The sequence below is a fragment of the Prionailurus bengalensis genome, chromosome C1, assembly GCF_016509475.1.
Source record: "Prionailurus bengalensis isolate Pbe53 chromosome C1, Fcat_Pben_1.1_paternal_pri, whole genome shotgun sequence".
Lineage (NCBI taxonomy): Eukaryota > Metazoa > Chordata > Mammalia > Carnivora > Felidae > Prionailurus > Prionailurus bengalensis.
Genome location: NC_057345.1, coordinates 697130 through 710784, shown reverse-complemented (window position 1 = coordinate 710784; position 13655 = coordinate 697130). Strand labels below are relative to the sequence as shown.

The following is a 13655-nucleotide window of genomic DNA, read 5'->3' as shown; positions in this document are numbered from 1 at the left end:
TTGCAGATCAGGGCCATCTTCTGGTTTGTTTTCCAGGTTACCTGTCCTGCTGCCGCTTCCTGGATGACAATCAGATCGTCACCAGCTCTGGGGACACCACCTGGTGAGCACCTGTGCGCCCTGCCTTGTCATACTGCTCACCTTAGACGTGTAGGAAATAAGACTCTTGGCATTAATCAGGCCATCTTTTATTAATTTGAAGTGGCCGTGAGGTGTCAAACACAAATTCATGAGCGATGAGCAAATTCCTTGTACTCTTGATAGATTTTAAAGTTCAGAGTTTAATTTTGAACAATGAAGGACTGACTCATAGGCATCGCAGCTGTAGGTGACATGCCTGTTTTTCTTTCCCCTGGCCACACTCCGTCTGGGCAACTGTTGGCATCCCTTTGGGGAGCGGGTCCCCTCTGAGCGCTGTGTCACTGTGGACTCTGAGCAGAACTGAGGAGGAGCAGGGCTTCCCATGTCAAGTGCACTGTCTCAGCCTGCCTCGGTTTGAGCTTCTACCTTACAGTTAGAAGCCCACTTAACCTCTAGAACATTAAATGATCAGATAGGAATCATTTCAGACTTAAACCGTTGTCAGGGGCTTTTCTGGGCTTTGTGGCACGATGTGGCGGCATGCCCTATGCCGGGTCCCGACTCCCCTATCCAGCTTGTCCTCTTTGTATAAATCGTATAGGTTCACAAAAGACTTATAATGTAGCCTGTCCGTTTTCGGAAGAATTTCTTTTTTAGAAGATATTTTTTTAAAGCTGGAGTCCTGGACATGATTCCTTCCTTGCTGTAGTCCCTCCAGGCCCTAGCAAGGAACCCCCCCTGCACAGTCAACCTGTAAATGGTGTAACCGGATTTGCATCTGAGCCAGAACCAAGCAGCTTTCGGTGCTGCTGCTTCCTGGGGCTTGAAACACAGAAGTGACCCACGCTCCACCCGCAGCACAGTCGACGTCTCACCTTTGTACCCTTTAAATAGTTGCTCATCAGACATCCACGGGACACCAAACTCAGGGACTCTCCCGTTTGTGTCTCCCGAGGAAGGCCGTGGGACCCGCGCCTTGCCCTGAGCCATTTGTTGACCTGGTGTCGTCTCCGTGTCTTAGCCCGTGGCACCCCGGAGGGCAGCGAGCTGGCTGCAGCAGATCTGTGCCCGTGTGGGGCACTGGCCAGGAGCCCCTGCTGCTCCTTGCAAGCCCACATGGGGCACAGGTCACTGGCTCCCCCTTTGTTGGTGTTTGAGTTGGTGTAGAGAGAACAGCTACTCCAAAGCCTGTGGCCACATTCTCGTCTGTGTTTTGTTTGGGTGCTTGGTTTCCCTTCCAAACAAAGCCACATTATGACATTTAGATTTGTCTTCAGTAAAAGCACAGAGGTTTACTGTGGTCCTGGGGTGGTTTGAAGGACAGTTTGTCACATGACTGCTTGTCTGACAAAGTGAGGTGACTGCATGTTTTGTGTTCCTGCTGCAGTGCTCTGTGGGACATCGAGACCGGCCAGCAGACGACCACGTTCACTGGACACACTGGGGATGTTATGAGCCTCTCTCTCGCTCCTGACACCAGACTGTTTGTCTCTGGTGCTTGTGATGCTTCAGCCAAACTCTGGGATGTGCGAGAAGGGATGTGCCGGCAAACTTTCACCGGCCACGAGTCTGACATCAATGCCATCTGTGTGAGTTGGGGGTTCAGCTGTGGGTTGGGGTCCTTTGCCAGCTGTTAGCGAGTTAGATTGCTTTCTGTATACCGTGGAACACACCATTAAGCTTTAAAATGTTTTCAGGAGTAGATGTTGTCTCCTCTGTGTAATTATAACCTAATTTACAAAAACTCCTGTAGAAAGCTTAGATGTGATGTGCTCTGTCGTCCTTGTGAGGCCGGCTGATTCTGTGCTGACTGTTCATCTCACAGACATTGGCGATGGGCCTACAGTGTGCGGGCCCTGGGGTGAGCCAGCGATTGGTGTCCTGGGCTTCCCTCTAGTTGGGAAGCAGACAAGGCAGTAGTTGACCCAGTCAGCACAGTCTCTTAGGAGTGGGGGGCGGAGGGGGGGCAGAGGCTGAACCTTGAGCAGGAACCTTACACGCTCAGCCTCCTCCCCGTGGTTGGGGCGCAGCCAGCTGAAGGAGCCTTCCCGTTGCCGCGTCACCCTGACGTGATGGGGGTTGCAAGAAGACGTGGAGGGTGGTATCTGGTTGGTCAGGGCTGGGCATTCCTCCCCCGCTTTTCCTCCACGAGGCTAGTCCAGCTGCTGGCGGTGCTCAGGGGTGACCACACTCTTCCTGCTCCCTTGGGAAACAGTTGATCATGAAAGGAAGGCTACTCTTTGGGGAAGACGGCCGCCGTGCCTGCCCCAGTACCGACGCCCTCCCTTCCGGATGCCCAGGCAGCTGCCGCTCTGCTTCCCTGTGTCTCCAGAGTCCGGCCCCTGCTGACCCTTTCCTCCTGTGCGGGCAGCAGCCCTGCTGTGGGCCGGTCCTGTTTCCACTACTTCTCTGTGTGCATTTGCCTACTCTCTCGGCTTGCTTTCTCTTTCTAGTTCTTTCCAAATGGCAATGCGTTTGCCACTGGCTCGGATGATGCTACCTGCAGGCTGTTTGACCTCCGTGCGGACCAGGAGCTCATGACTTACTCCCATGACAACATCATCTGTGGGATCACCTCGGTGTCCTTCTCCAAGAGTGGGCGCCTGCTCCTTGCAGGGTACGACGACTTCAACTGCAACGTGTGGGATGCGCTCAAGGCCGACAGGGCAGGTGGGTGCTCGCTGGGCCTCTTGGGCCTCCTGGGCCTCCTAGGCACTGAGGGCTCACCTTTGAGGATGGGCCTGACTCCCAGAGGCTGGAATATTCGGGTTTGCACACATGATGCTGGTAAGAAGCACATGCTGTGCCCAAGTATATCTGCCTGCCCTGTGGTGTGGCCGGTGGAAGGACAGGGGACAGGCCAGGGTGTCTGCGCTCAGGGTCTCCAGCACGTTGGCTTCCCTGGCACCAGATCTCCTTACACGCACTGTGTGGGGTGCACGGAGACCACCACGGTGGGCGGACAGCTGCTGGGTCTTCAAGGCCCTCACCTTGCTTTCTCTCTCCACCGGCTGTATGTGGTGGAACCGTGTCATCTATGGGGCACAGGCTTGGGCAGGTCTAAAGTCTCAAGTTCACACATCAAAGGCAAGTGTGTGGCTGTAAAGGGCATTAAAACACAAGTTGTACAGGGTTGCCTGACTGGCTCAGTCAGTAGAGTGTGTGCCTCTTGATCTTGCGGTTGTGAGTTCAAGCCCCATGTTGGGTGTAAAGATTACCTAAAAATAAAATCTTAAAAAAAAATTAGAAAATAAAACACAAATTGTACAAAAGGTGAGAAACATCCTGTATTAAATGTGGACAGTCAGGCAGCTGAATTGAATTGACATTTTCAGAATCTTTCAACCCAGTTAATCTTGGCAGGGGGAAGAAGGGAGCATGACTTGGGGTCTTCTTGGGGGGGGGTCTTACCTTGACGTCCCACTTTCTGATGGATCTTTACCCACCCTGGGCTGAATTCCCCTCCTGCCCCCCACTCCCTCTTGCATACCTCTTGCTCCCACTGCCCCAACAGTTTTCTGGTCCTGCTGCCACAGCAGAGGACACTGTTCCATCCAGCTGAGTCTGTCTCTTTACTCAGCTGTGACACTAAGGAGTATAGGAAATGGACACGGATTCTCTGAAATTAGCCATCAGATTCTTCTGATCAGACGTGGAATGTTCTGGATGATAATTCCCTTTTTTTTTCTGATTTTTTTTTTTTAATGTTTCTCTTTGAGAGAGAAAGAGAGACAGAGCACGAGTGGGGGAGGGGCAGAGAGAGGGGGACATAGAATCGGAAGCAGGCTCCAGGCTCCGAGCTGTCAGCACAGAGCCCGACGCGGGGCTCGAACGCCCAAACTGTGAGATCATGACCTGAACCGAAGTTGGAGGGTTAACTGAGCCACCCAGGTGCCCCTGGCTGATGATTAAGCACAGGTGACTGAATGTCAACAGGAGGCTTGTCTCATGTGGGGTCAGCATGGAGTCACTGTGTGACATCCCATTGGCCCCTCTTGCCTCAGTGTCCAGCTCTCTATTTTGTGCCCTGTGCTAGGCTCCAGGGGTTACAAACAGATGAACAGCCCACAGGCTTACACTCTTAGGTTCTAATTGCCCTGAGATTGGAATGGTTGGCTTTTTTTATTATGATTTAGATTTCTTTTCTTTTTTTTCTTTCTTTCTTTCTTTCTTTCTTTCTTTCTTTCTTTCTTTCTTTCTTTCTTTCTTTCTTTCCTTCTTTCTTGTTTTTATTATATTTATTTATTTATTTTGAGAGGGGGTGGGGAGGGGCAGAGAGAGAATCTCAAGCAGGCTCCATGCTCAGCGCACAGCCTGACCTGGGGCTGAATCTCACGAACGTGATGAGATCATGACCTGAGCTGAAATCGAGAGTTGGACGCTCAACTGACTGAGCCACCCAGGTCCCCCTATATTTCATTTTTTATTTAAGCTTCTTACCACAGTGAATACATTCAGGAGTTGGTGCCAAAGGTCCTAAGTTATTCACTGTGTGTGTCTGTACCTTTTTATTGTGTATGTTCCTTGTCATCACGGCTGTCTTAAAAACAGACTTCTTACCGGGGGCTCCAGTGCGTCTTTGTTGTGTGTGAACACTTCCTTGTGGCTGTAGGTGTGTCCATGTTGTTTTTAAGAGAGGAGTATAGTGAGCTGCACTCACCTTGGACCAGCGTGGTTTCTCTGCCTCCCGGTGTCCTTCCCTGCCATTGGGACATTGCAGAGGAGGGGCCTTGGCGTTCTGGGTATGCTTCCGCGGGTGGCCCTGCCAGCCAGCCCTGCATAGCATCACCGCGTCGCCCCCAGGTGGGGCACCTCTGGGTCCTGGAGTGACTGGGCTGTCATCTGCTCTCAGGTGTCTTGGCCGGGCATGACAACCGCGTCAGCTGCCTGGGGGTGACTGACGATGGGATGGCCGTGGCGACAGGGTCCTGGGACAGCTTCCTCAAGATCTGGAACTAACGTCGACAGGTAATGCAGCAGCCAAGGTGCCCTCCCTGCGTGCACGTCTGTGTATGTATTTCACACGGCACATAGGATGTCACAGTTGCTAGATTAATTCGATGTAGAGCTGATCTGGAACTGTGCTCAGGTGAGCGTTACATCCACCTGAGGTGATGTGTCCTTAGGGCAGACGGGCGTGACGGTGGGGAGAGCAGGAGCAGTGAGTGTGGGTGTTCTCTGTTTATATTGCTTTAAACTCTGTTTAAAACAGCAGGTGGACGTCGTGGCGACTGGAAGACCATTCCAACCTTGAAGCGTTACAGTGATAGCATTTCCTCTCCACCCCTACTAACGTGGACGCCCTGCACCCCCTCAGAACTTCAAAAGGGCAAGGCCTTTTCCTTCACTTATTGCTGAAACCAAGAGCACAATTCCCATTAAGAGAACCTCTGTGCTGTAAACTGAGACAAAATTGTGCATTCCTTCCGGGACCATCGTCTTTGTTCTTTTTTGTCTGGAATGAATTTAAAAGGAAATACCATAATAAACATGTTAACCAGAAGGTAAACTTGAGTGTAATTGTGAGACAGACACACCTTTTCACTAGTTCATTTGAATTTCAGGTCAGTGACCCTATTTTGTGCTGTTCACGCAAAACAAGTGGAGGATTTTATCTCGTAACTGGTTCTAAATTTCAGGTTGTGTTTGTAACAGGATTTTGCAAACATTCATATTTCCTTCTTAAAATATATTCCTTTACGTTCAGTAGTTCAACAGAGGAAGAGGGTCTGGTGCAGCCTCTCTGAAATTGTTAATGATGTAAACTGAGTCCCTCAGGTTTTTATTTTTTGTCCTGTGTCATGTAATTGTTACGCACAAACACGGCCTAGAAAGGAAGACAGACGCTAATCAGGAAAGGAAGCAAGCACACGCCGTGGATGGTCTTGAACGCGTGATGAAGTCTACTCCAGTTAGGCACCTGTTCCTCCCCGCCCATCCTCCCCGCCTTCTCGGTTCAGTTCTTAATCTCACAGCGGGTTTCCTTGTGAAGTTGGAGGGAAGGAAGTCCATGATGATAGCCTAACGCTACCCTGTGCCCCGCCCCCAGCCGTCAGGAACCTCTGTTTTCAAGAGAGGCGCCCGTCCCGTGCTTGGATAGTCAGTCAATTATTTGTGTATGAAACCATGTACAAATCAATGTTTTGAAAATAATGATCTCAAACTTTCTAAGTTAAATTTTAAAAAATTTGATCGTTTGCCATATTGGGTGGGTTTACTCTTAGAATCGCATGCTGTAGAAATGCTCAAAAGTGCATCCAGGACTCAGTCCTTAGATGTTCTTTTTCTTTTAAGAAATAACCTCTTTCAAGTTGTAACCATCGCGGCTCTGTCCACTTCTTGCTGCCATTCTGTGCACCGGAAGCAGTACAGCGAGCAGCCCCTCGCGCTTGGGTGGCAGGATGAGTCACTGTTTGCTTTCTTTCTTTAAAAAAAAAAAAAAAAAAAAAAGCCCTGTTGCAAAGGATTGCCGTTGGACTCGGGGGCGGGGGGAGCAGGGGGTAGAGACCCGGCCTTCCTCTGCCAACTCCTCTTGGCCGGTCTCTGCCGTGGGACCAGCCTTCTGCATCTGAGGCGGGTCGTCGTATAACACCCACGCCTCCCCGGTCCCGCTGGAGGCCGGGGGACAGCGGCGCCGTGGGCTGCCTCCCTGCACCCGAGCCCGCGCCACAGCAGCAGCGGGGGCTTCTCTCCGTCCTGTTTCCGCAGCATCCTGTACAGAACTGCGCTGTGCCGTGCAGTAGGCCAGGGGCTGGCAGGGAGAAGAAACACGAGCCCTCCTTCCCTCCCATCCACACCTCTGTAGGAGCTCTCTGCACCCCGTGCCCTCACTGTATTTAATTTTAAAGTCAGTGTATTGCAAGGAGGCTGGATGCGAGATAGATACTATATTAAACTGTACTGTTATTTAAGATGTAATAAAGCGGTTTGACATGAGGGACTTGGGTGTGGCTGCTTATTTGCCAGGCTGTTTGGGCTCGTGACACAGCCGTCTTCCCCTGGCCGCCCTACTCGGTGATGTCGGCTGGATGTGGTCGTGTGTGTGGGCAGTGGCATGGCTGCCTGCTTCTCTGCCATGCCTTTTGTCCCCATCGCCAAGAGTCCCTGAAAGGAGGGTCGGGTCCTCGGCCGGCCCCACGCAGTAGCAGCGCCCCAGCAGTTCTGCCACCGTCGGGGCCCAGCCGCCCTTCCCCCACCTCTCAGGCCACTGCCCAGCGCGCGAGGAGCGTCCCCAGGCGCCGTCCTGCCAGGGTCTCTCATCTTCGGGGCCTGAGGCCCTTACCTCCTCCTCCCTCTGTAAGATCTAGGACGTTACTCCAGACACATGCTTTCCTTCTGACTGAGGTTTTTATCTCCATCTGGATAAAAAGAGCGGCATCTCGTAAGAAAACCTGAATATCTCCCCCAGAGTGTGAGAAACCACTCGGAACGGGCATACCCCTGAAGGACCTCCACCAGGGCCCCGTCCCTTCCTCATTCTACAAGGTTATAAAAGGTGACTCGGTAGTTTTCTTGGGTTAAATGCTGGTGCTTTTTCATAAATAAGTGAAGACTGCTCTCCATGGGAAGTACTCCCGCCTGAGGCTCTCTTCTCCAATTACCAGCAAGACAGAGCAGCAGGAGGAGCGGGTGCATTTCTCCCGTGCGTTTCTGCCACGACCAGGGGTGCCGTCTCCCCAGGGACTGGCAGCCTGAATGCTAGGTTTGCCTAGCTTCAACCTCCTCCCCCACTGCTCCCTGAAAGACCCTGCCGGCTGTCTTACAAAATGCCAGGGAGCATCTGAGGTGCTCCTGGGGCTGATGACTGGAGTCCTTGGGAGGGAGGTTCTCCCGGGAGCAGAAAGCAGGTAGTTATCCTGCACAGAGGTACACCCTGGGATGGGGTACAATGGAACCTCAGCAAGGACTGGTAGCCCACAGTTGCCCACGTGTTCCCTCTGTCCTTCAGTGCCCCAGCCTGGCACCCGGCATGTCCCCTGCTCCCTGACCTGCCCCTGCATGGTGCAGCTAGCTCTCTGCTGGCTCTGAGATCACTGTCCCACTTTCTCAGCAAAGCAGCCACTGGAAACAGGCACCAGTAGGGACATCTAGAAAGTGGCCATCTCGCTGTGCAGAAGTGAAGGGACACCTGCGCACAGCCAGGGTGGACTGTGTTCATTTTCAACCTTCAGGCACAAAACTCAAGCTTGCACGGACTGAGCAGGACCTTTTAGCACTTAACCTCTGCTGCCTGGACAGCCCTCGGAAAGTGACTTCTCGCTCTTTGCCATGCGTCCCCTTCCAGGGTGCTGGCCGTGCTCCCTCCCCTTCCTCCAGTCTCCCCTGAGACTTCCACCCCTCCTGTCCTAGTCATGGCCCTGCCCTTGTGGGCACCTGTTGCAAGTGTGCTGTCCAAGCTCCACACAGAGCCCTTGGGAGGCTGGACTGAGCTGGGGCCTCTCGGTGACTTCTAGGGTTCTGTCCCCACCATGCCCACTCAGTGTTGTGCCCCAGATGGATACTGGGGGCTTCTGCCACCCCCCACAGTGCCTGATCCTCAACGTGTCCCCACCAGCCCCGTGGGCTGCCCTGAGGGGTGTGCTGTCCAGGCAGGGGCCCTCCTCTTCCTAGCGCTGTCTCCCCCAGCTCCCCACTCCTGGAGTCCAGTCAAAGCCTTCCCGGAGCTAGGGCCACACTCTGCCCCTCATGTCCTCGCTGCAGGTTACTCGGCCGGTGCCCCAGATTCCCTGAGTGAAAACCGCAGACAACAAAAGCACCTGTTTCCTAGAGGCCTTGTGAGAATTCATCAAGCCCCTTTGTGCAGATGCCAGACCCCACCCACCGCAAGCTGGCACTGCCTCTGCCCCTCTGTAGCTCCTCCTAGCTGGTGGGGGTGGGGGGGCTGTCCCTTTGCTAACCACCCTGGTGAGAAGTTCACGGTCTACTCCAAGATCTTGTCCCCTGCTGGACCGTGTGCCTGGCACCTAGCAGGCCTGCAGGAAGAAGGGCTTCCCTCCACACTCGGTCACCCAAAACCACTCCCACCAGGAGGGAGCCAAGTTGGCAATTCCAGACACCGGGCCCTGGAGAGGAATAGGTAAGGAGGGGCTGGACTTGCCCTGTGCGCTCTGGCTAGAGGCCTGGGGCTGGGGGTATGGACAAGATGACTTCTGAATAGCCCAAGACACCCACCTCCACAGGGAGCCTTGGTCCCTCCCTGCCGCCCCTGTCACCCAGGCTCCTGGCCACTTCCCCTTTTGGGTGCTGGGCAATCTCTGTTCATCCTCTCACCCGTCAAGCACAGTTGAGGCCAACTTCCATGTGAGCTGGGGGCAGGACTCCAAGGAGTACCCGCTTCACCTGAGAGCTGCTCTCGAGACTGCACTTAAAATCCAGGACCCCCCACCCTGTCTGAATGAGTCCAGCTCTAGGCAGGCAGCCTATCCGGCTCTACCCTCCATGGCCCAGGCTTCCTTCTTCCACCACCTAACCCACCCACCCTGATATCCCCCATCATTCAACCCTCCGAAGAGGGTACATCTAGGTTTTAGGGGTCTGAGGCTTAAATAAAACAGGAATCACAAGTCACATTTAAGAAAATACAAAGAAACAAATACGAGCGTTGGGAAAGGTTACCCTTGAGACCCTCTGAGGCAGAACCCTCTTCCTCAGCCCAGCCCAAACTAGCCTGCCTAGCATCCACCCACCCCCCCACCCCCATCCTCACACCAGCCATTGTCCTTGGTGCTGGCCCTTCCCTCTCCCCACCAAGCCTGGCTTATTCCTACTCCGCCTTTGGACTCAGCCCAAGCCAAACGGCCTCTAGGAACCTTCCGGGTGCCTTAAAGCACCCCACCTCTCCCAGCATCGGCTTCCATTACTACTGGCCAGCCTTGGGGGGGCCTGGTGGGGGTTTCCATTACTACTGACCAGTGTTTGATGGGGCAGAGTGGGACCCGGGCCTACTGGGAAATTTTGCACAATCCGGGTCAGGTGAAGGAAGCCACAGCCCCTGTTTTTTCATCTCTGAAATGGGGAAGCACCCTCTGAGGTCGGGGTGGACAGAGGCTTTCCATTATTGCAAACACTGACACAAGTTCCCTTTAGAGAGGGACACACAGGAAGGGCCCTGCTGTGTGAACTCGGCTAGCCATAAGGCTGGCTCTTCTGCCTTGGTGCCTTCTCTATAGACTCTTCCTGATCTAGAAGGTTCCTGGGAGGCCTAGCTCAATGCCTGGAACATAGTAAGAGCTGGCTCAAGCATTAGTATTATTATGTTAATGACCATATCCCAGATGTGCAGCTCAAAAGGCTTCTCCTGTGGGTGTGGCTGGCGGTCACTTTAGGGAAGTGGTGGGGTTTCCAAAACAACCAGAAAAGGAAGTTACAGAGCTTGAGAAATCACCCCAAATTCCTGCCATCCTTGGCCCCCTTTCCACTCACTCTTGGTGACCCCGCTGCCCAGTGGCCCCAAGACAGCAGGGAGACATGTCCTGTCTTGTGCCCCTCTGTGTTTCAAGTCTCTGGACACAGGGCCAAGAGACCCCGCCAGAGAAGACTGACAACAGCAGGTATGGGGGTTGTGGAAACCTGGAAGTCAGGCGGTTGGCGGAGTACTCCAGTCTATACGAGGTGTTGGGACACCTGAGTGTACACAAGGAATAATGGTGGGCACTTGGGAGCCCAGGCAGATTACCAAGCACCCAACAGTGCACTGCCCGGGGTTCCTCTACAGTGACCCGCATCAGCTTATTCATAGATGTGTCCCAGGAGCCTGGCACACTATTGGGATACTTGACTCCTGGGTGGATTGGGGAAGGCCTGCAGCGAAGGTACAAAGTGGGCACTGTGGCCTTGGTCCCCTTCCTCCCTCCTGTCTGGGTCCTGCAGTGGTGGTGGGAAAGGGGGGAGGGGAGGACAGTGCTAGCAAGTCACCATACAGTGGCCCCTCTGACAACCCAAGCCTAGAGCCCCTGCAGTCCAAGTGGTGTGCAAGTCCCTGCCAGGCTGCTTGGGGTGGACGAGGCCCCTGGTAGCCGGCCCAGGCCGCCCCCTTCCAGCTGTCCTGGCAGGGAGGGGCCCGTGCTGCCGCAGCTGCTCACAACGAGTTTCGGTTCCCCAAACATGTTCCTTCTCCGCAGATTCATACCCTGTCAGTTACGGAATCCTAGGCGGGTGCTGTCACCACTCGCGGGGCCGAGGCCAGCCCACCCTAACCGCGGTGGTGGGGAGCTGGGACAGCCAGGGGGCAGGGGCAGGGGGTGCCAGCCCAGCGGACTGACGGACGAGTATCCGAAGCGGCGGGGTGACCGAGATCCAAGGTTCTTCCTCCCGGAGGCCGCCGTCGGGGTCGCGGCGGCCGAAGGCCCACCCCAGATCCCAGGCCCCCCCCCGACCCCAGGCCCCGACCACAGCCCCGCCTTTCCCATCCCAGACCCAAGTCCTTGCCGGCCGAACCACGTGCGCGGGGGCGTGGCGCGGGAAGGGAGCATGCGCGGCGCGTGGCGCATGCGCGGCGCGGGCGCGCACGCGTGCGCACTGGCTGTATTGCTGCTCGGCGGGCCGGCGCCGCGGTCCCGGCGGCCGTGGGGCGGGGGGCGGCCATGGGGCGGGGGGAGGCCGCGGCGCCGGGGGCCGGCTAGCGACGGCGAGCGGCGGCGGGGCGGCGGGGCCCGCGGGCTCGGCCCGGAGAGGGGACGGCCCCGCAGGCGCCCGGGGCAGCGAACGGTGAGTGCGCGCGGCCGCTCGGCCCTGCCCTCCGCCCGCGGTCGCCGCCGCCCGTGGTCGCGGGGCCGCCCGGAGGCCGGGGACCGGCGGGGGGAGGTGTTGGGGGCGCGATCCCGCCGGCCGACGGGGTGTGGGCCTGAGGGCGCGACCCCCGACTTGGCCCGCGACGACTGCCTCCTGAGTCGGCCCGTTGGCGGGCAGCCTGGCGGGTCGGCCCTCGCCGGCAGGTCGGGGTCACCGGAAAGCGCCCCGCACTCGGTGCCGGACACCCACCGGTGACCCGCGGCGGCTGGAACCCGCGGGCGTCTCGGGCCGGGGTCGCTCCAAGCAAACGGATGCCTTTGGTTCTGAGTAACAGGTTACTTTTCCCTTCCCGTCTTGGGGCGCAACTGTCTCACGTGGAAGACTTCCTCATTCGTTTTGGGAATACGCCCTGGCTTTAACCAAGTGACTTGCTTTCCCATCTTTCCGGATGACGCCATTCAAGGACTCATTCCCCCAATTCCGCTTGCCCCCCGCACCTCCCCGTCCCTGGGCCTTGCACACCCCGGGCCTTTCTTCACTGGGACCTTTGCCCCCGCCACCTGGTGACTTGAGGACAGGGACAGGTGCCAGTGCAGTGCCTAGCCCAGTGGCTCCGCTTGGAGGTGAGCCTTCCTGACGGGTCTGGGATTTTTGTTTTTGTTTTTAATTTGCCGGCAGGTCTGTGTTGCCAGCACAAAACCCGTGGTGGTAGAGGGTTCTCCCAGACGCTGGCCCAGCAGCAGTCAGTCCTTCCTTGGGCAGTGGAGGTGGCTGATAAGTAAAAGGGGAAACAGTTGATTTTATCGAGTTTACCACCTGAGAAAAGGTCGGTTTAACCTGCAGAATGAAGAGGCGGGTGTTTTATTATGGGAGTTGGTGGCCCCACATCTTTTTTACCCAAATCACCACTTTTCTCAAAGCATGGATGTTACAACAGCCAGAGGGAGCTTCAGGAAGCAGGCCCAGCTCCCAGGGGAGGGAATGTGCAGGGACAGTGCACTTAGACCTGCAGGGCTGCCTCCAGCAGGGTCACTGCCATCCTATTACACCTGTTGATGGGCGGGTGCAGCCGCCTGTCTATAAAAGCCCCCTTCGGGTCTCGAATCCTGTTCAGTTTATGGGGTTTCACGTTAGGCTCTTGGTTCATGTTCCCAGAGAACTTTCCAAAAAGTCTTTCTTGGACGGTCTGCTGCCAGAGCAAATGCCCAGTGTTACAACATCCTTGCCAGCCTGGGGCATTCTGTATGGAGGGAGAAGGGAGGGGCAATTTAATAGGTACTTATTGTCCAACTCCGTGTCATCCAGTGAGGATGGGCCTGTTTCTGCCACCATATACGCTTTCCTTTTCCATTCAGTATTTCCACAAATACGGATGGAGAGCTCACACTGGACATCATGTGGGTCGTGTGCGTCTGTGGGCGTGTGTGGGACTTGTGTCCTGGTTGCCTCAGGCATCTCGGTGTGTCCCCTCTCCACCGTGTGTGGGTTCTGTGAATACTTTTCTAATAAAACGTCTCAATGCCGAAGTTGCTTTTTTTTAAAATTCTTTTTTAATGTTTATTGATTTTTGAGAGCGCGTGAGCGGGGGAGGGGCAGAGAGGAGACACAGAATCTGAAGCAGGCTCCAGGCCCTGAGCTGTCAGCACAGAGCCTGATGCGAGATCATGACCAGAGCCAAGTCAGAGGCTTAACTGACAGCCACCCACATGCCGCCGAAGTTTTTTGAAATTAGATTCATGCTGGGGCACCTGGCTGGCTCAGTTGGGAGAAAATGTAACTTGATCTTGGGGTTGTGAGTTCAAGCCCCACATTGGATGTAGAGATTACTTAAATAAAAATAAAAC

At 55.2% G+C, this 13655-nt stretch overlaps 2 protein-coding genes across 8 annotated transcripts in view; both read left to right on the top strand.

The window, feature by feature from the left end:
• The window catches only part of GNB1 (G protein subunit beta 1), an 89472-nt gene extending 82455 nt beyond the window's left edge, over positions 1 to 7017 (top strand). For all 5 annotated transcript variants that reach the window (XM_043573560.1, XM_043573558.1, XM_043573562.1 and 2 more), the window contains 5 exons: positions 37 to 103; positions 1469 to 1670; positions 2535 to 2751; positions 4934 to 5049; positions 5294 to 7017. In XM_043573560.1, coding sequence (XP_043429495.1) covers positions 37 to 103; positions 1469 to 1670; positions 2535 to 2751; positions 4934 to 5040 — 593 coding nt within the window. In that variant the 3' untranslated portion in view covers positions 5041 to 5049; positions 5294 to 7017. The remainder of the gene's footprint in view (positions 1 to 36; positions 104 to 1468; positions 1671 to 2534; positions 2752 to 4933; positions 5050 to 5293) is intronic.
• Positions 7018 to 10608: 3591 nt separating this feature from the next.
• The window catches only part of NADK (NAD kinase), a 30873-nt gene continuing 27826 nt past the window's right edge, over positions 10609 to 13655 (top strand). The window contains exon 1 of one of the 3 annotated variants that reach the window (XM_043573552.1): positions 10609 to 10631. The gene's annotated coding sequence lies outside the window, so the exon portion shown is untranslated. Of the gene's footprint in view, positions 10632 to 11597; positions 11788 to 13655 lie in introns of those variants that run through there. The other 2 variants (XM_043573550.1, XM_043573551.1) reach the window with 2 other exon arrangements.